Source organism: Nycticebus coucang, chromosome 6 (genome assembly GCF_027406575.1).
Source record: "Nycticebus coucang isolate mNycCou1 chromosome 6, mNycCou1.pri, whole genome shotgun sequence".
Classification (NCBI taxonomy): domain Eukaryota; kingdom Metazoa; phylum Chordata; class Mammalia; order Primates; family Lorisidae; genus Nycticebus; species Nycticebus coucang.
Genome location: NC_069785.1, coordinates 126,083,747 through 126,104,918, shown reverse-complemented (window position 1 = coordinate 126,104,918; position 21,172 = coordinate 126,083,747). Strand labels below are relative to the sequence as shown.

Genomic DNA, 21,172 nt, shown 5'->3' with positions numbered 1-21,172 from the left:
AATATATATAAACTACAATCCCTCATCTCCATGAAAATCACTGCATTTCAGAATTCTGTCATATGCGGAGCTAACATCAGTTTGCAATGAAAGTACGTGAAAGCCTTAACAAAGGTTTGAAGTCCAAGATGGAATTCCTCCATCCTTCTGCTGAACATTCATGGAGGGTCTACCACGAATCACAGACTGTTCCAAATGCTAAGAACATGTGATCTGTAAAACAAAGCACCTACCCTCACAGAACTTACCTTTATTTACAGAAATTGCAAACAAGCAGTAAATAAATGTGTATGCAGGGTTATGCCATTTTACGTGGAATAGTCAGAGAGACTTCAGCTCAGAAGAGAATGATTTTTAAAAAATATCAAGATTGCGTAAGTATTTCACTTGGTAACGTAGGCACTCAGAGAACAATACTTAAACACAAAGGCCTGGAGAGCAAAAGTTTTTCTCTCGTCTTTGCCTGCCCTCCTATCTCTGCGTCCCATTCTCCCCTGAGACTACCTTTAAAAACTAGAATCCCTATTCCCCAAAGCAGATCACAGAAACCAGACCCATTTAAGCCAGCTATAAAATCTAAAAATATTACTCTAACTTTCCCTCTACCTTTCTGGATAAAAACTGGCCTCATGAACAAAATGATCAAAGCTCTCCTCTTCTGGAAGCCACAGCTGAAGAGGATCTAAGACCTGCTCAGACAGCAAAAGGGTACGAATTTCTCACCAGCCAGGCTCCCAGCCTCTTTCTGAGCAATCTGGTTGAGCAGACAGTACAAATCACGGTTTCCTCTGCAAAATTCTCATCCATGGGAGAAAAGATTTGTGTGGCTACTCTCACAGTGCCTCTGGTGTACTTCCCAGACCTCTGCAGTATGAATATTCATATTGTTGATTCCCTCCCTCTCAGAAACAGTCTTCCCCTTGGCCTTTGTCCTTCTGTGTTGGTGATAAAGAAGAATACAGGATAATGTTCCCCATCTTCTTCTGATCAACTGGGAGCCCTCTCTCTTGGTCTCCATCACCCTTGGGGTGTGATCTTCAGCTCACATCAAGTGGCCACTCTGAACTTGGCTGAGAATCTGAGATTTTTCTTCTTTCGTTTGTTCGTTTCAAACATGTCAAGTTCTTTGAAAAGTCTGTCGTAAAAATAAGTTCCATCCATAATGGGCTTTTGTCATCTCAACGCTGTTACCTGGTCAGTCTATAGTAACAAGAGTCTTTGGATATCTTAGCCTGTTCCTGGGAGCGAATATTTTGGTAGAGCTCTTTGGATCTGCTTTTTTTATGTCCTCTGCAGGCACGTATTATTTCCCTCTGGGTGTGGAGCAGCACCCTCTCTGGAAGGGGGGGTGTCTTAAGATCTGTAAGATCTGACAATTAAGTTTGCAAACACATCTTAGAAAATATGCTGTATGCCTCATTGCTGAATATCACTATAGTCACCTTCAAAGTACTCCCCTTGGGAAGCTAGCTGACTCCAGCACCCAGTCCACCCTTCAAAGCAATTTTGGAACTCTTTTTCTGGAACGGCCATCAAAGCTGTCATCCTATTATCCTTGATGTCCTGAATGTTGTCAAAATGTCTTTTTTTCAATATTTCCTTTATCTTTGGGTAGAGAAAAAAGTCTTTGGGGGCCAGATCAGGTGAGTAGGGAGGGTGTTCCAATATAGTTATTTGTTTTCTGGCTAAAAACTCCCTCATAGCACCGTATTAGCTGGTGCGTGCTCATGATGCAAGAGCCACACCTTTCTCATGCCAAGATTTTCAGTGAAGATTTTCCTAACTGCTTCTCTACTGATGTTTACCTGGCCTGCTACGCTTCTCACAATTAGACACACAATTCTACGAATGTTTGCAATGTTTTCATCAGTTCTGCTCATTACTAGCCACCTTAACCTCTCTTCACTAGGGATGCTTTCCCTCCCAACAGAAAAAAAACATTTAATCCATTTGTGCACTGCCGTTTTCTTCATGGTATTATCCCAATAAACTTGGACTAACGTATCCTTGATTTGACTTCCACTCTTGCCAAGTTTAATAAGTAATGTAATGTTTGCTCCTTGCACTAATTCAAGCTCTAACGTTCTCAGGAAGGCACAAAAAACTGGTAACAACAATAACGAACACCACTCAGCAAGACACCACCACATGCTGTGAGACACGGATAGGCCACGGTTCTGAGACCTTATTGAGCTGCATGCACAGCGCTGCCAGTGTAAGCACACAATGGCAGGTTCACAAACTCCATTGTCAGACCTCGGTAGAGTCAAACAATGTAGGTCACACCATTTATTTCTCTAGGGTCTTTGCCCCTCCAGGAAGAATGTAGTAAAATAGCATCAAACTACAGCTGAGTAATAAAGCTAAAGGATGTTTGAGGTTTCTTTATAAAACATGTCTCAAAATTTTAAAAGCAGGGAAACGTGGGTTTGGGGATCTGGGAACATGGGTGTCATTAATCTCTGAAAATTCTTAAACTGATTATTAAACAGATGATTAATGAGGACTTAGAACAGAACGCAGCAGCCTTCGGGGACCAGCTTCTCTAAGAAGAATCATGTTATAATAATCTCATTTCGCTTTTTGATAAGGCGATCAAATTAATGCTGAAAACATCACAGATATAGCACATCTTGATTTTAAGACCCTTAACTAAGCAACAACCTCGTGAATAAGATGGATTTGAAACAGGGTGAAAACGCTAATTTAAAGAATGCCAATTAATGAATTAATATCACCCAGGAGGGAAATCCTATTTCTTTTCCTCCTTGTTAATTATTTTTAATGTTCATCTTCTTATGTGGCTGCTTATTTGATTCAAATGTTCCTATTGTTATACTGGGGAGTGTGGGATCAACCTGCCCTGTTATTTTAATGCCCCAGGAGTCCACTTTGCACATTATTTTAGTTTATGCAGAATTGTACACTAATCCCTCTTCAGTTTCTCTGTGGTGGCTTTGGTGTATTCCTCCCTGATAAGAACTTTAATACAGTAAAGATCACAACTTTCTGTAAGAAAAACCTAAATAAATACCCTCCTCTACAACTCACTGCGTGATCCTCTTGAAACTTTAATTTTCTTTCTTATTTCTAACATGGAAATAATACCCAAACAAAAGTTATTTTGAGAATGAAGTGAAATGAATATGTGATTTACCTGAGAATGGTGAATGGTACATTAAAAGCCATGTTAGTTTCCAAATGTTAGTTTCCCTTTGTAAATTCTTACTATTTCACCAGAAAATAAGCTTTCCTACTAAACTTCACATTATTTGTAGATATAAGTGTGCCTTCCAAGTCTTCACCTAAGTCATTAATGACATTTTAAACAAGAGAGAGCCACTTAAAAAGCATCAGAAAATTTTACAACCGCACATGTAAGGGGCAAGGTGAAAGTCACTAGAAAACAACTGCTTATGATAAAACAGAAAGAAAAATAAAACAGCTAAAAAGAACAAGGAAGAAGACAGGCATAATAATAAAAGGAATATTCACAGCAACAAAATCAGAAAATCTGTTAAGGGCTTATAAAAGGCAGCAACTCCCAGCTAGATACTGAAAACTTTAAAAAAGAAAGAAAAAAAAAATCGACACTGCTGAATCATTTCTCCACTGGGAAAAACAAAACATGTAATAGTGCAAATAAAACTTATATTAATTCTGAAAATATGAAATGGCTCAACCATACAAATTACAGAAGTGACAAAGAAATAAGAAAGGGATATAATATCCAAATGTTAACCAAGGAAATAAAAATATTCCTCACTATCTAAATTTATCTGGATTTATATGGATTTATAACTTGGTATCAAGAATTACCAAATGATCTGAATCTTTCTGGTTTCTGATAACAAGTGGCAGGTACTTGATAAAGGGACTCACCCTCAAAATGCATCTGAATCGACTCAATTCCTAAGTTCAGACAGGTAGAGTTTAGTAATATAGGATTTCTTACAATTTTCCTAAACTAAAAAAAGCAAGCAGACAAAACAAAAAAAAAAAAAAAAAATTCACCCAAGCTGGGAAATTGAAGCAGCAGGAATATTCAAAGAATATTTCATGAAAAAAGACCCCTACGTGGCAACTTATCAAATTGCCTGACTTTTAGACAAAGGAAGGACCCTGGACAGCCAAAAAAAAAGCAGAAGTGACATTCCAGGAAATGAAAGGACCCAGAGCAATGGGGGTCCTGGGACCTCTGCAGAAAAAGTGTGAAGTGAAAAATCTATGCATTGTAGAAATAAATGAGTTTATGTTTCAAGTTAAGGACTTGGCCAAGATTATTTTTCTCTTAAGTCAGAGCATATCAAGACCTAAAGGACCTACTGAAATTTGTCTCCAAAAGCTCATGACAACAGAGGTCATTATAAGGAACAATGGAAGTGTAAGAACTGGCAGACTCAGATCAGCAGTCAATTGAAGACCACTAGCAAAAACGGACAGGAAGCAAATGACTCCTACCATTTCTGATCTCACCTTTGAACTTCCCAACAGGATGTCTCAGGCTAGCTTGGATGCTAATGTCAATCAATGAACCTGTTACCATCCCAAGCCCCACCCAGGAGAACCCATGAGCACTCATCCATTAGTTTCCCTCCTCCATCAAGCATAAATGCTCATTCTTCCTTCTTTCTGATACCCACTGCAAAAAAAATAATCACTGGCTACTGTTAAGATTACATTCAACATACCAAGAGGCCGTTCTTCCATTTTCACCTTCACAATTCCATCACGTTACCCGTAGTGGCCTCCTAACTGGCAGCTGGCCTCCAATCTCACCTCCTGCTTCTTCCAAAGCATCTTCTATGATGAAGTCCATGTGATCTACTGTATAAACACCTCTCCCTAAAATCTGCAATGGCTCCCTGGGACCAGGAGAATGAAGTCCCACAGCCCTACCTTCACTTCTGCCCCACCCGTAGCTATTCCACAAGTCTGCTTTCTTATACCTTTGAGCCTCATGGCATCCACGGTGTCCCTTGCCCCTGGGATGCCCCTCCTCTAGCACCTTCCCCCAAAGTTAAAACCCTTCTCAGGCATCATGCACTGGGATGCCTTTCCTGACCTGCTCCCACCTCTTCAGGAAGTTGGCCAGGTCCACTTCCAGTCCGTTCCTTGGTCAGACTTCCATCACTGCTAACACCACGCTACGTAACTGCTGGTTGGGATGTGTATTCCCAGCAACCTGACCAATGTCTGCCACATCATGTGCGATCAACAAATACGTGTCCAACCAGACTGAAATGTCCTTGAAAACACATCTTTCCTCATAACCAAGACCCTCCAGGGAGTACCCAGTAAGGCACCCTGGGGAGGAACATGCTCCGACCAGAGAAGGGACAGCTGATTTTCTCCCTGCCCTTTCTCCCTCAGCCTCACTGGCGGAAATATTTAGGGCAGAGGAGTATCTGCCAAGCTTGTCTCAGGCTAAGAATTAGACAGGACACTTTTAAAAAGTGAAGATTCCCAAGCACCTCCCTCACCTCCATTGCTCTTAACTCAGTGGTATGCGGTGAAATCAACAAATTTGTATTTTTTTTTAAGCATTTCTCACATGATCCTAAGTCACATAAATTTCTAACTCCTGAATTAGAAGAATTAAGAGATGACGAACCTTCTCTGCCTCAGCTTCTACTACTTCAATACATGGTTAAGATTTGGTAGGCTGGCAAGGCTGAGTTTTTCATTCGTTTCAACGTCTTCTTTTTCTTTTGATACAGATTGGGTCTTGCTCTTGCTCAGGCTGGTCTCAAACTCCTGAGCTCAGGCAATCCACATACCTCGGCCTCGCAGAGTGATAGGATTATAGGCATGAACCACCGTGCCCAGCAATCTTTCTCTTAAGAGGATAAAAAAATGGAACCAGAACAGGAATCAAAGAAAAAGGAATTGAGGCACTTGCTGCTTCGAGATGGACTCTCAGCAGATGGGGACGGGAACTCTGCCCCTCTCCTTCATATTGCCCAGGCAGAAATCAGACAAGCACGGGAGAAACTCTCCCCCTGGCAATGAAGGAAGTGTGCCTGGCTGGGACATCCGCTATCTGAAATCAGGTGACTGGGTGGAGAGGTGACCCCACACAGCAGAGAGCGAAACTTCAGAGTGATGCCCCCGCTCGGAGAGGCCACTGGCAGCAGGCTGGATGGGCACCGTCCTATCTATACCCTCCCCCGGTCACTACGGCAGCACTGATCAGCCAGAGGTGCAACCAGGGACTAAAGTCACATGAGGCTGGTCACGTGAGGATAAAAGGCACGGCATTCTCTCTGTGTTCTAAACTTGTAAGACACCTGGTTCCACTCCTGCCCTGTGAGAGCCACTCAGTAGCACATGTCCTCTGAGCTGGCACTGTGACCCTCAGCGTGCAAAAGCCACTGTCTCCCCCCATCATCCACTCCAAAGACACCCACTGCCTGCTGCCCCAGTACGTCAGAGCCGTGAGCCCCAGGACCCACTGTGTCTGAACACTGGCAACTCTGAACACGCAGAGAACACACGCATCATCTTCCACGGGGCTCAGTTGGCCCCATCGTTACTCTGTGGGTGAGGCACACTATCTCGCCAACTAAATTTTCTTAATGGGGTGCTGGAGATGATCCCTCTAATAACATGGCCTCGATGCTAGCAGGTACTCCATAAATACTTAAAACGAATGTCAATTCAATGCTCCAACCTCAGCCAATAATAATAGAAAAAAGAAAATAGTATTTTAAAAATATGAATCCATGGCTCAGAGCCTATAGCACAGTGGTTACAGGACCAGCCACATATACCGAAGGTGGCGGGTTCGAACCCAGCCGGGGCCAGCTAATCAACAATGACAACTGCAACAAAAAAATAGCCAGGCATTGTGGCAGGCACCTACAGACCCAGCTGCTTGGGAGGCTGAGGCAAGAGAATCTCTTGAGCCCAAGATTTGAGGTTGCTATGAGCTGTGACACCACGGCACTCTACCAAGGACAACAAAGTGAGACTCTGTCTTAAAAAAAAAAAAAAAAAAAAAAAAATATATATATATATATATATGAATCCATATACAGAAGATTATGGCCTTACCCACAGCACTTTAAAGAGTTAAACGTGTGTATGAAACCTGTTTAAGATATGTTTCTATCTTTCATAAAGTATTTTTATTGGGCATGCTCCTGGCATTTAACACCCAGCCAGCCTATTAAAAAGAAGGTGACAGTCACAGTGACACAGGTCTACATGGCAAAGCCCTTGTGGAAAACATAGTAAAAACATGGGTCCTGCAAAAGCACTCAGGCTCACACACGTCAATGTGTGCTGATCCGGAAACAAGGCAGAAGCAGCGGGACAGCCTTCTCTCTGGAAATCTGCCCTGGGAGTGAAGTGCTCTCTAATTACTCACGGCAACTGTCCTCGTCCCGACCATCCTGGCAATCTCGGTGGCCGTCACAGCGCTTCCAGTTGGGGAGACACTTCTTCGGCTGCTGGCACTCAAACTCAAATCGGTTACATCGCCCAGGCTGGGTGGGAGTGGAGGCAGAAGTGACATTTGCTAAAAGAAAAGATTTTTAAAATTCACTTTTTAGTACTGAGGGAGCTAACCCATAATAGCAACCAATCGATGTGCTAGGAGATTAAAGCTTTCGGGGACTTGAAGGTAATTGTGAGCCTTGGATAAAGTGGTCAGATTGAACATAGATATCTAATTCCTCCCTCTCACAGCGCCCCACTAAAGCCACAGTTAAGAGACTGTTTCTAAAGCCATAAACCCATAAGGACAAGGGCAGAAGCAAAGGCCACAATAGCAACAAATCTGGGGAGCTGGAAAGGAGACAGACAGTGTTTAAGTGGACAGCAAGAGCAGAGAAGGCTGTACCCTACCTTGAGCTGCAAAAAAGAAAGGTAAGAACCAATCAGATCAATACCACACAATCCTCAAACAGCTCAGAAACTGGTGAAAAGGAAAGGTTAAAGTCAGGGAACTGACTGAGCAATGTTTAAGAAAAAGCTACAATCCCTACATCCCCCCGCCCCGCACCAGCCCCACAAGACGCTCACCATACGGTTACCCCAGTAGAAGACTGAAGGTTGTTACCGGACGGGGTAAAACAAAAAAGGGTGTAGACAGGCACAGTTGAGAGCAAAAACATCCTACTAGTGAAAGGAGTTCTGAACCTGCAGATAGCTAAATGTGAGGACCCAGCCCACCTCCCTGAGAACCAGCACGGAGACCATATTGTTCAGGCTAGAGATTCCAAGAGTCTTCTCTGGGGAAAATGACCAGCCTCAGAGACTAGCCCTGAAATAGTCAAGCCCAGGAGTCCCTGTGGTTCCCAGCCATGAAACTCAAAGCTGACAGGCCCACCCACATGTCTAGAATCACCCAGCAGCAGTTTAGTCCCCAGCCTTAAGCACAAACAGCAACCAAGGATTATCTAAGGAAAACCTTTAACATAAAAGATGGAAACCAAAACAGAGCCCCATATCCACCCACCCACCCACCCCCGCCAAAAAAGGAAAAAAAAAACCTCACCTGGAGGCAACAGAAACTTATCAAGGAGAAAATTTCAAAAACAAATACCCTTAATATGCTCAGAAAGAAAGAATATCTATTTATTCATGAAAAAAGAACAGGATGCTGTAAAAAGGAATAGTAGTAAAAATGAAAAAGCTCTTAAAATTAAAACCATGATAGGGTAAATGAAAAACTCAGTAAAAGAGTTGAAAGATAAAATTGAGTAAATGTCACAGAAAGTGGGGGGGAAATAGCAAAATTTTTTAAAAATTGAAAATGTTTTGTTTTGTTTTTAAATGTAGGAGGACCAGATTACCAGACCCAATAGATGAATGACAAGAGCCCTAATAAGAAAGAGAAGACAGGGTGGAAAATACCATTAATAAAATATTTCTAAAAAATATTTCTCAAACCAAAATACATAAATTTCCAGAATAAAGAGCCTATGAGTATCCACCACATTAGATAGAAAAGGACCCACATGAAAGCACATTATTGTAAAAATTCAAAACACTAGACCCAAAGGGAAGATTTGAGTCTTCTACAAGCTTCTATAAGCTTCTAGAGAATTGAAAAGAGGTTAATACAAAAATGAATTAGAATCAAAATGGCTTTGGATTCGCCCAAAACTGCTTCAAGACAGTAGAGTAACGCCTTCAAGGTTCTGAAGGAAATGATTTACAATCTAGCCTCTCAATCCAGCCCAACTATCAATCAAGTCTGAAGACAGAATAAAAACACTTTCAGACAAAAAAAGACCTCAAATATACCTCCCACATCCTTTTTCTCATGAACTTACTAGAAAACATCTCTACCAAAACATAAGATTAAACTAAAAAAAGAGAACAACTGGGATAGAGAAAACAGGAGTTCTAACACAAGACGTAGGTAAACTGAGTCCTTAGAACAGTGATTTCCAACCGGTGTGCTGTGAAAATTTTTAAAGATCATTAATTAAATTATTTTCAAAATAAGTTCAAAGCATGGTTAGTACCTTCTTTATTTTACTCTTTTTCTAATCAACATAATTTAAGGTTGCCATGAAGTTGAACTATAGGTGTATGTGTACCGTACAATAAAAAAGGTTGAAAGACACTGCCTTAGGATAATAATGGCAGTGGCAGCCTAGAAGACAACCGTGTCCCAGGCACACGGGGCCACTGGTCTGAACCAGAGCAGCAAACCTCCAGAGACAAACACATGGAAAGACATCAGCACTGTATTCCTCCCTGGCCACTGCACCATCATAGCTGTCTGACAAAGCTACTAAAGGGTGTACTCCACCAAAACAAGAATGCAAACCGAGAAAGAGCAAAACACAATATTCAAGAAACAAGAAACCTAAATTGGGAGAGGGGCACAGAGAATTCCCAGGGAGCAGTGAATGGCTTGGAATAATGGGCACACAGCAGACCTGGAGAACAGGCAGCCCGGAAAAGAGACTCTAAGTTATTAAAAGGGATATGTCCAAGAGAAAATTTGGGCCAGTAAATCAATGGATATGGTGACCCTGTGGAAAGTTATCCTGAGGCTTCTGAAAGGTGGAAAGCATTAGCAAATGATCACAAATGGAAGAAGCAAACAAAAAAAAGCAATGTTAACTATAGGATAGCACACATATTCCATAATTTTAATTGGATTTTCAAAGGAGTCTTTAGCCCAAACTCCGGGAGAAGGATGATTTAAAAATTAATATATAAAAGCAGGGAGAAAGCTGGGCCAAGCAAATCATGCCACTTATCGTGAATAATGCCGGAACCGTCAGAAGGCTCTAGCTTCTGCATTGAACAAATAAGAACCACAAGCTAGGGACAACAGCTAGTTTAAATTTGCACTGACACTGTACACAAAAAAGAAAGCACAAAAGCTGAATGGAATATGCAAATAAGGATTTGCTCGCTGGATTAGTCAGAATTTGTTCGTGTCAATTAATACTCTGGTCAGACTTTAAATAACCAAAAACAATTCGGAAAGGATAATCAAATTATTCAATGGATAGGTGGGCCTTGAGGGGAAAAGAAGGAAACAAAAGGGATTGGTTGTTTTGGGGTTTTTTTTTTTACAATTCATTTTAATTTGAGAAACATTTTATAGGACATCAACTATTTGCCTATTATTGGAGTAGCTATAGTTGGAGATCCAAAGTAGACACAGCATGATCCCGGAACAGGACAGCCACACAACTGCTATGAAGAAAAGACCTATATGCGCGGGATAATCAGAAGCAATATCTGGCAGAACATAGTTAAGAATCAAAAGGTTAATGGGTAAATTCGAGAGATGGACACCAGTTACAGGAGTCAGTGAAAGCTCCACAGAGGCCGGGCCTTATTTGTTCTAATCAGAAATCAAAAAATTTGGTGAACCCACTCTGGGAGGTTGAGGCAGGTGGATTGCTTGGGCTCAGGAGTTAGAGAACAGCGTGAGCAAGAGCGAGACACCGTCTCTACTAAAAGTAGCCAGGATGTGGCAGGTGTCTATAGTCCCAGCTACTCGGGAGGCTGAAAGGAGAGGATTGCTTAAGCCCAGGAGACTGAGGTTGCTGTGAGCTGTGATGCCATGATACTCTCTACCCAGGGCAACAGAGTGAGACTCTGCCACAGATAGATAGATAGATAATAGACAGATAGATAGATGCCACACTCTATCCCAGGGCAAGAGTGAGACTCTGTCATTCATAGATAGATAGATAAACAGACAGACAAATTTGATAAACGTAAAAATCACAGAGGAATCTCCTGAGCTCCCCCAGAAACTGATTCCCCATTTTGTATGAACACCCCCAAGTGATTCCATTTGAGGTGGTCTTTGTGCCATACTTTGATAAATACTGACAACATATCAAGGTTTCTTTTGTTATAAAATCTGTGCTTCTGTTCACCCTGATGGATGGTGGGTTTCATTGATTAAAAAAAGCAGGAGGACAAGGTTGAAGGTACAGGGGTTTTTGATAAGGGCAAACCTTGCTGCTGGCATACAGTCAAGAAAAGAGGGAATCTGTCTGGAGCAAATGAGGAACAAGAAACAAAGGGAGGCGAGGGGATGTCAGCTCACATGGGCCCTTGAGAAGCCACTGAGAATTTTTAAACAGGGAAGCAACAGAATGAACACAGTCATAAGAGGGGGAAAATTAGACTGTTGACCAAAAGTTTGCTGGGGAAAGGATTATGCAAAGGATGGCAAACTGTCTGTTCTCTTATTATGACTGAGTTTGAAATAGACTCCTGTTTAGAAAAGAGCACAGCATCCTTACCTCTGTTCTGACTGCAATTAAGGGCATGCCCTGGATGGAGTTGCAAGGACTATCCTGGCTCCAACAATAAGACTACACAGCCCTTCAGCTGCCTCTCTGAGTTCCGCCACTAGATGGCAGTGTTTACCCTTCTTTTAGCAGGACCTGCCACACACCCAGCAAACAGGAAAACTAGGTGCTCCTGGAGTTTAATACATGCAACGCACACGCTCTCTTCCACTTAATTGCAATGTATAATTTCCCACTAAGAAAGAAGCACAAAGGTGGCCTAGCTGCAGCTGGGAAGAGAGCAGGGTGCTGGCCTTTTCTCACAGGAAGATCAGAGGAAGCTCCATTTTGAGTTCCCCTGAGTGTACAATCCAGGCAGATGTGCGCTGCTGGTGAGAAGCAGGCTGGCCACTAAGCAGAGTCCTAAATGCCAAGGTACAGGGCTGGTGAAGCTGTGCCCCGAGCGTACTCCAGAAGGTGCCATGAGAGAAGGTCGGGGCCAGGACTCACCCAGCGAGGGGCAGGCTTCCTCGTCCGAGCCGTCTGCACAATCTCGGTACCCATCGCACACCCAGGCATCCATCACGCAGGTCCCGCTGCTGCAGCGGTAGTAATTGGGCAGACACGTGGAGGGCCCGGGAGTTGGGGGAGGAAGAATATGTGAATCTGAGGAAAACACCAAGCAAGGAAACCCAAGGTGTCACAAGAAGCTTAATCCCAGCCAAAATCGTCCCAAACCCTTTGATAGCATGAACGCTCCAGTTTCAGCTGGACCAGCCAAGCCAGTGATAGGCATGGCTCTGAACTGCAGCTCATGTAAAACGTGTAAAATGGGGTGTCAGAATAGGTGACATTCTTCTCCTTTTGGGAAATAAATTTCCTTTACCTTACTGTATTTGATTTGGGCTAACATTTGGATGAGTTTCCTTTTGCAGAGGTTCGTGAATGCTGATGGAAGAAACAGGTGATTCGGGAGATCCCGGGGTGGCTAAGAGAATTCTCACTAAGGCTGAGCATCGTTCTGGTTAATTCCTCTGCAACTACCCCCAGAGCTGGCCCAGACAGGGAAACGCCAGGAGGAAAGGAACAACCTTGCATCCCACGCCTGCTTCTCAAATGTACCCTGACACACGCAGGACCTGGGGGTCTGCTTAAAATGCAGATTCTGATCCAGTAGGTCTGGGACAGAGTCAGAGATTCTGTATTTCTAACAAGTTCCAAGGAGATGAGGTGCTGCTGGGCTGCAGACCACACTGTGAGTGGGAAGGCTCTAGACTTCTCACTGCGCCCAGGGAAATACAGAATAAATAACCCAAGAAGCTGGAGAAATCAATCACACCAATTTCAAAACAGGAAGGAGGAATAGAAAAAAGCCTCCGACACCATTCTAGAAAAGACATTTTTCTTAAATGCCAGGAGTAAGCCAGGCACGTCCTGCACAGCAGGCAGAACCACGCTGGTTTGTCTTGGGTGTGGGCTGACCTGGGCCTCTTACCTCCACAGTCCTTCTCATCCGACCAGTCCCCACAGTCGTTCTCCCTGTCACATTTCCACCTGTTGGGAATGCAGTGGCCATTCTCGCACAGGAACTGGAAGTAGCGGGAGCAGTTTGGGGCTTCTGTGGGGTTTTCTGGGGAGATCGATTAAATCATCAGCTACTCCCTCGCACCAGCATGAACACCAAGCTCCACCTGTACACGTCTTCCTCACCACCCACGTCCCACAGCGACCTGCAGGGCCTGCCCAGAGCGAGACAAGGCAGCTTCATGTACCCAGCAAACAATACACCCACCACCTCAGGAGAACCACATCTTTCCAGCATCTGCACTTTAATATCCTGGAAACAACCATTGGCGTGTTAATTCTGGCATTTTACCAAAGGAATAAAATAACAATTGATGGTGACCTGATGGTGACAATAACTCTGTTACAAAGTTACTCTGGTCTGTAACTTTCAGGAGAGGAAAAACATAATATTCCATAATATTTACCATAATTCCTTACCTACCATATTTCTTATACATAACGTGTTCCTCCCAATGGGGAAAAGAGAAGGGAATGGAATAAAATTTTCCCTAGCCCCTGAGAGGTGTCAGGTCCCCACTTCAAGACTCTGTTCCTTGTGGGGGACTCAGGACCAGGCAGCTGCTGCTGAGGCAAGGAAGGCCCAGGAGCATGGAGAGGTGCTGGCAGGTGCCCCTCCCTGACCAAAGGTGTCACTATAACTGCACATTAGAATGCGAGGAGGCGGGTCTGGAATCTTCTTACCACAGTTGGCTTCATCAGAGTAGTCACCACAGTCATCCATCCCGTCGCACTTCCAAATCAAACTGATGCACACCCCGTTCTGACACTGGAAACCGAACTCGTCACAAACCTTATGGAACTCAGGGTCTTGAGCTACATAAAGAACAAACATTCACAAAAGCTTGATTACTTCTGCACTAGGAGCTGAGGGAAGTTGCGCTGCTAAGAAAAGACAAGAAAGAAAATGTCTTCTGCCAAGAGATCGTCTAGATAAAATTCCTTGAAAGCAAAAACCAAACCTCATCTTTGCAGAGCACACATTTTGCTGATTAATCCATTCCATGGATCTTTACTGAGTCCTGTTATGAGCTAAGTGAGTTATCCCCCAGTCCTCACATTCACATGTTAAAGTTTTAACCCCCAGTGCCTCAGAAATGTGGTTATATGTGCAGACAGTGTCTTTAAAGAGGCAATTAAAGTTAAAATGAGGTCATCAGGCTAGGCCCTAATCCAATGTGACTGGTGTCCTTACAGAAGAGGAAATTGGACACAATGTGTACAGAGGAAAGACCACATGAAGACAGGGAGAAGGCAGCCGTCCACAAGGCCACGGAGAGAGCGCTCAGAGGAAACCAACTCTTGACCTTGGACGTCAGGCCTCCAGAACTGAGAGAAAGTAAGTTTCTGTTGTGTTTCTGTGTCTGGTACTTCATTATGGCAGCCGGAGCACACTGGCGCAAGTGCTATTCCCTCCGGGGTCTGTTTCACAAAGGGAGCCACGGAAATGAACAAAACAGAGCCCCTGCCCTTGTGAGCTCAAGTGGGGTTGGCAGACAGCAACATGAACAGGTAGGTACAAAGAAGGGGTGACAGGGAGCAAGGAAAGGGTAAGGGACCACGGAATGAGCCCTTGAGATGACCTCTGGGCCCCTCGCTGGCCTCCCGTTTCTATGCCCTGCCAACTACAAAGAAGTACTTCTTCAACAAAGGCAAGTCTCACAACAGGCAAGCTCGGACACTCCCTCAAGACCTGTGAGCCAGATGCAGGTGCACCCCCAGGCAGCGGAACCCCCTGCAGGGTCTTAAGTGACTCACAGCATCCTGCAAATGCAGCATCCTCATCTGATCCATCACGGCACTGGATGATCCCGTCACACACCATGGAGTGGAACAGACATTGCTGGCGGTTCTTACACACGAAATCCATGAAGTGCGTGCAGAGGGGCTCTGAGAGGGGCGCAGAGAGCAGAAAGGCCGTGAGCACCCAGGGCAGGTGGGGGCCCCTCTGGCCCTGAGCAAACACACACCAGTCAGAAGGGCATTCACTCAGGAGACCACAGCACGAGCCCCTGTCCCCAGAGCACTTGCTCTGTGCCAAGTCCAGGGTAAAGCCCGGGACATAAAGTGCGTCACTGAACCTGCAGGACAGCATAGGAGAGACTTTGCTGCGCCTGTTTTCAAAATGAGAAAACAGAGAATAGCAGCATTAAGTATTTTGCCAAGAGCACATAGCTATGAGGGTGAAGCCAAAATTGAAATTTAGAGCTGGCGTGAAAGCCTGGATCTTAACCACTATCAATATGATGCTGATGCTCTACCACAGGGGTCACAAACGTTTTCTGTAAGGGACCAGGGTTACAGACTGAACTCGTCCCCATAAAATTTAGATGCTGAAGCCCTGACACCCACTGTAACTGTGACTGAAGTGCCTTTAAAAAGGTAATTAAGATTAAAGGAAGTCATAAGGATGGGACCCTAACCCAAAAGGATTAGCGTCCTCTAAGAATAGACACCAGGAATTACACCCCCAGGAGAAAGGACACGTGAGGACACAGCAAGAAGACAGCCTTCGGACTCAGACTGTAACCTCAGCTTGTCCCTGGGTCTCCATCTCACTTTGCAGATTTCAGATTTTCCAATCTCCATAATCACGAGTCAATTCCTTAATATTCTCTCTATATGTACATATACGTGTGTGTTTGTGTGTGTGCATTTTTTTTATACACACACATATATCATATTCATTCTGTTTTCTGGAGAACCCCAACTAACACAACCAGAGAGCAGATATTTCCAGTTTGCAGGGCATATGCCTCTGTTACCCCCATGTGACCCTGCCACTATAGCATAACGGCAACTGTATACAATATGGAAACAGATGGTAGTGACTGTATTCAAAGGGAACTTCATTTAACAGAGCAGGGTGTGGGCTGGGCCTCCCCACAGGCCAGTTTTCTACCCTTGCACTTAGGCCTTAGCTCTCAGCCCGGAATGCACAACAGGCCTATACACTGGAGCACAGCAAGCACTCTCAACACCCAAGCCCCACTCTAGGCTAATTCAATCAGCATCTGGGGGATGACGCCCAGGCAGCAGGTGCTTTTAAAGTTCCCCAGGTAATTCTAATATATACTCAAGAGTGAGCACCTCTGACCCAAGGACATCTTTCTGGGGCTAGAGAAAACTGGAGCAAACGGGTCACCTGGCCTAAAAATGTTTCCCGGGTAATAATCAGCAACACTGATAAAATCTAATCAAGTAGACGTCTCAAATTCTAAACAGCAGATGCATAGAACATATTGCAGCAACACAGTAACGTTCACGGAAGCATGAAGTAATCAACCTTCACCCACACCCACCCCTCCACCTGTTCTCCTTTAGCCAAACCAGGGCTCCCTGCCATGATCGGGCTCCAGGAGTCCTGGCCATGCACTGAGGGGTCAGTTAAAAGCTAAGTTCAGCAGTTGCTGAGGCCACCAAAGGATTCAGTCCAGCAGACGCTCTTCACTCACACCCACCAGGCCGTGGTGTCGCTCGGGCTGGGAAGTGACTCACCGCAGTGCTGTTCATCGGAGCCATCCGAGCAGTCATGAAGGCCGTCACAGTGTTTGCTGGATGGGATGCAAGTGCCATTGGGGCAGCGGAACCCGTTGCACTTCTTCTCTGAAATGCAAGGCAACCACAGGTAAGAAAACCAACGAGGAAACGGGTGGGTGTGTGTTAATATAATGCTGACGGGGGTCTAAGTCTGTGCCACCACAAGGGAGAGCCATGGGTCGTCCCTGACAACGTGATTACACAAATGCACATAAAGGCTTATCCAGCAATTCCACTTAACAGCTGTGCGTTCTACTGATGGCAATTGGAAAATGATGGTGAGTACCAGGTTACAACCTTGTTCTCAATGTTAGTACAAGAGCTGCATTGGCTCACTGTTCGACAGATTGAAAGCTGTCCATCAGCTGGGGGTTGCTTAATAAATTACTGCCCACTGGAAGCCATAGAGAGATTGAAGTGCGCTATGAAAAATTATGTCCTAGATGTACAGTTATGGGAGAAAGCCACACGCAGAGTAAAACATCGCTTGTGTAAAATAGAACCAGAATATGTAATACATCTAAATCTGTTAATATATGCACAGAAATATTCTAAAAGGATATACAACCATGGCTTCCTATGGGGAAAAAGTGGTAACTGGGCAGACAGGCAGATCAAAGTTACTTGATACCTAATTATACTTTTTCCTTTTTTTTTTCAGACTGAGTCTCACTATGTCGCCCTCAGTAGAGTGCCATGGCGTCACAGCTCACAGCAATCTCAAATGCGTGAGCTTGCCTCAGCCTCCCAAGTAGCTGGGACTACAGGCACCTACCACAATGCCTGGCTATTTTTTTGTTGTAGTTGTCATTGTTGTTTGGCAGGCCCAGGCTGGGTTTAAACCCACCAGCCCCCGTGTATATGGCCGGCACCCTAGCTGCCGAGCTACAGGTGCCGAGCCACTCTTTCCATTTTGAAGCCCTTGAATGTGTTGCCTATTCAAAAATTAAGTATTTTTTTTTTTTTTTAGGAAGAAAACACTTCAGTGAACAGAAAAAAATATGGCATGAATCCTAATTATGACATCCTAGTTTTTCAAAGCTCTTTAAGTCACTCCCCACTTTCAGGAATTCTAAAGCAAAGTCCTTTTAGAGAAAGTATGTCTAGATATTAATAGGTTTTACAACCAGTTTTGGGGGAAATTAAACTGGAACTATGGTATCAGTACCCTCAGTCCTAGGTCACCCTTTCTCCTAAGCAGAGAGTGACCGCCAGACATTAGAGTTGCTAATCAATGTTACAGGGCAGTCACAGGTAGCCTTTGCAAACCCAGCTTTTGGTAGACTAGTTCCAGGAGGATTAGGCAAAAGTAAAGAAAATGTGTTCTAATCATGTAAAAAGTCACTTTCCCCAGAAAATTAGGCGAAGGATATCAAACAGAAACAGCAGAAGGGTACCACTATTGGGGAAAATGGTTAATATCATTTAGATAAAGTTGAAAATAAAAAGTGGTAAGTTACAATTACATGAGTCAAACAAAGTTAGTGAAAACAACTAAAAAGATAGAAATCTATCAAAAGAGATTTAGGGATGCCTGCAATGTATTACTGGTGGAGATCCATGTGGCATAATTCTCTTGGAAACGCAATCTGGAAATGCTTACAGACAATCATAAAAGCTGGGCAGAACCCTGCACTCCACAACTCTATATTGAAGAACATATCCCAGGAAATATGGCTAAGGAAAAATGAGCCTTTGTTTCTAAGAACATGAATACCAGCATAAAAACTCAAATGCCCAACTAAATGCCAACTTAGTCAGAAGCAACTAAGTAAACTATGTTATTATAAAGTGAATAAGCATCTTCCATAGAAACACAAACTACTGAAAAACACAGGTATATGAAAACATCTTTATTTAATATTTTAATATGAAAGGAATAAATATCTAATATGTAGGCAAGAGAATAAAGACAGGGAACCTTAAAGATATGTGGTAGGAAAAAGCATTTTAGATCTAGACCTGCCATTCGATCCTACAATTCCTTCACTAGTTATATATCCAGAAGACCAAAAATCACATTATAACAAAGTTATTTGTACCTGAATGTTTATTGCAGCCCAATTCATAATTGCTAAGTCATGGAAGAAGCCCAAATGTCCACTGACCCACAAATGGATTAATAAATTGTGGTATATGTACACCATGGAATACTATGCAGCCTTAAAGAAAGATGGAGACTTAACCTCTTTCATGTTTACATGGATGGAGCTAGAACATATTCTTCTTAGCAAAGTATCTCAAGAATGGAAGAAAAAGTATCCAATGTACTCAGTCCTACTATGAAACTAATTTATATCTTTCATATGAAAGCTATAACCCAATTATAGCCCAAGAATATGGGGTAAGGGGAAAGGGAGGGGAAGGGGAAAAATGGGTGGAGAGAGGGTAATTGGCGGGATCCAATTAGGAATCACACCTATGGTGCATCTTACAAGGGTACATGTGAAATCTACTAAATGTAGAATATAAACGTCTCAACATAATAACTAAGAAAATGCCATGAAGGCTATGTTAACCAGTTTGATGAAAATATTTCAAATTGTATATAAAACCAGCACATTGTACCCCATGTTTGCATTAATGTACACAGCTATGATTTAATAAAAAAAAAGAAAGAAAGAAAAAGCATTTTATATATTTTGTGTTGTGGCATTTCATGTAATCTGTGTGTGTGTGAGGCAAACTGCTTACTTGAGATTATGTAATTAATTAAGACTATGTAATATGCCCTGACATATTATATGGGTTTGTTTAGTTGCCAAAATAAAAACACAGGTATCCCACCCACTCCTGAACAGCAGGCACAGGGGAAGTTCCAGGAGGGGCCCGAAGCATTTGTATTTACCACAGTTGACTGGATCCTCATCGGAACCATCCTGGCAGTCTGTGTCACCATCACACGCCCACCGCTGGGGGATGCAGTGTCCATTGCGACACTGGAAGTTGGAGGCCTCGCAGGTGTGATAGATGGCTGCACCAGAGAAGAGAGACACAGTCACACCCCTTCTCACCGACCCTTGTCCAGGGGCAGACTGAAAGGAGGTTTATTCTGGGTCATAAGGTGGGAATTGCAGGAGTGTCTGCGTTTCTGCTTGGCCAGAAATTAAGCACCTAGGGTTGATCCTATGGCAGAGGGCAGCCACTTCAATGGACAGTGACATGAAACTATGGGTTTATAAAAAGTGACACTAGCCACTGCCTGGGCACAGATGCACACGTTAAAAAATCACTCACTCTTCACAGCAACCTGTGAAGTACGTATTACTCCTCTTTCTCAAAAGACTTAGAAGTGATGTAGTAACAGCACCAAGGCAGTTCAAGTTCAAAGCCTGCACTTTTCTACTATACATTGGTAATTTATCTTCTCACATAATCCTCTTATTCATCCAGATACTGTGAAATAAGGAGAAAGGGCGTGTACTCAGGACACTAAGTCCTGGACTTGCCGGCCACTGTCTGGCAGCCTCAATTTCATTATCCTTACATTGATACTGAAGGGCTCTTCTAAGCTCTGAAAGGCCATAACCTTCAAATTCTTCAAAATTTTATGCAATTTCAAATATGGAAAATCTCAAAGAGCTTAGAAGAGTCATCCAAAATTACAAAGAAAGCGGGCCCCAGAACCTGAATTGTCTAACTTCCTGTATAGTCAAGAGTAAACTCTACCCATAGATGATACATGGTGTGCACTACAATCAGTAAGAGATAAAAAGTCGCTAGTGAAACAGAGTCACTGTTACCAATTAATAGCCTCATCTGCACACGTGGGCGGGGGCTACCTGGAAGTCATTCAGAAGCATCTCAAACTCTCAAAGAAGTTCGAATGCATAATATTTGCCTCAAACCCAACCAACACAACTGACTATCCTCTCCATCAGATTTCCCCTTCCTCTTTTGGAACAGCAGGCTGTTTGTGTCTGTTCTTCGCATAATAAAAGCCAGCAGTGGCCTTGTTTACAACCAACATAAAATAAAATAACTTAGATAGATGGGATCTGTGAGTTTAATTGTGTGGATGAGACACCTTCACAAGAGAAGGAGGCAAAACCAACAAAAGTGGGTTGTGAAGAGCAAAACTATAGTGTTTTATTCAATTGAGACAGTTAGCAAAAAGCTGCTGCTGGAGGACTGGGGAAATTGGTTGCCAATGGCCTTTAGACTTCCTACAGCATTTGAGGTTAGTGTTGGCAATGGTTGGAAACACAAAGAACCTAATTTCTCAATTTAAAACAAGTGGTGGTCCATTGTCTGTACCATCTCATCTTTCCAAAAGCTGTATTTGAGAAGATGTAAATACACCTACAGGATGTTTCAATATT

General features: G+C 43.4%; 1 protein-coding gene across 2 annotated transcripts in view; it reads right to left on the bottom strand.

Annotated features, from left to right (window-relative positions):
• The window catches only part of SORL1 (sortilin related receptor 1), a 178,335-nt gene that overhangs the window by 30,156 nt on the left and 127,007 nt on the right, over positions 1-21,172 (bottom strand). For both annotated transcript variants that reach the window (XM_053593547.1, XM_053593548.1), the window contains exons 26-32: positions 19,699-19,824; positions 16,809-16,916; positions 15,069-15,200; positions 13,995-14,126; positions 13,222-13,356; positions 12,237-12,392; positions 7,373-7,522 (exon numbers count right to left, since the gene is read on the bottom strand). In XM_053593547.1, the coding sequence (XP_053449522.1) occupies positions 7,373-7,522; positions 12,237-12,392; positions 13,222-13,356; positions 13,995-14,126; positions 15,069-15,200; positions 16,809-16,916; positions 19,699-19,824 (939 nt within the window). The remainder of the gene's footprint in view (positions 1-7,372; positions 7,523-12,236; positions 12,393-13,221; positions 13,357-13,994; positions 14,127-15,068; positions 15,201-16,808; positions 16,917-19,698; positions 19,825-21,172) is intronic.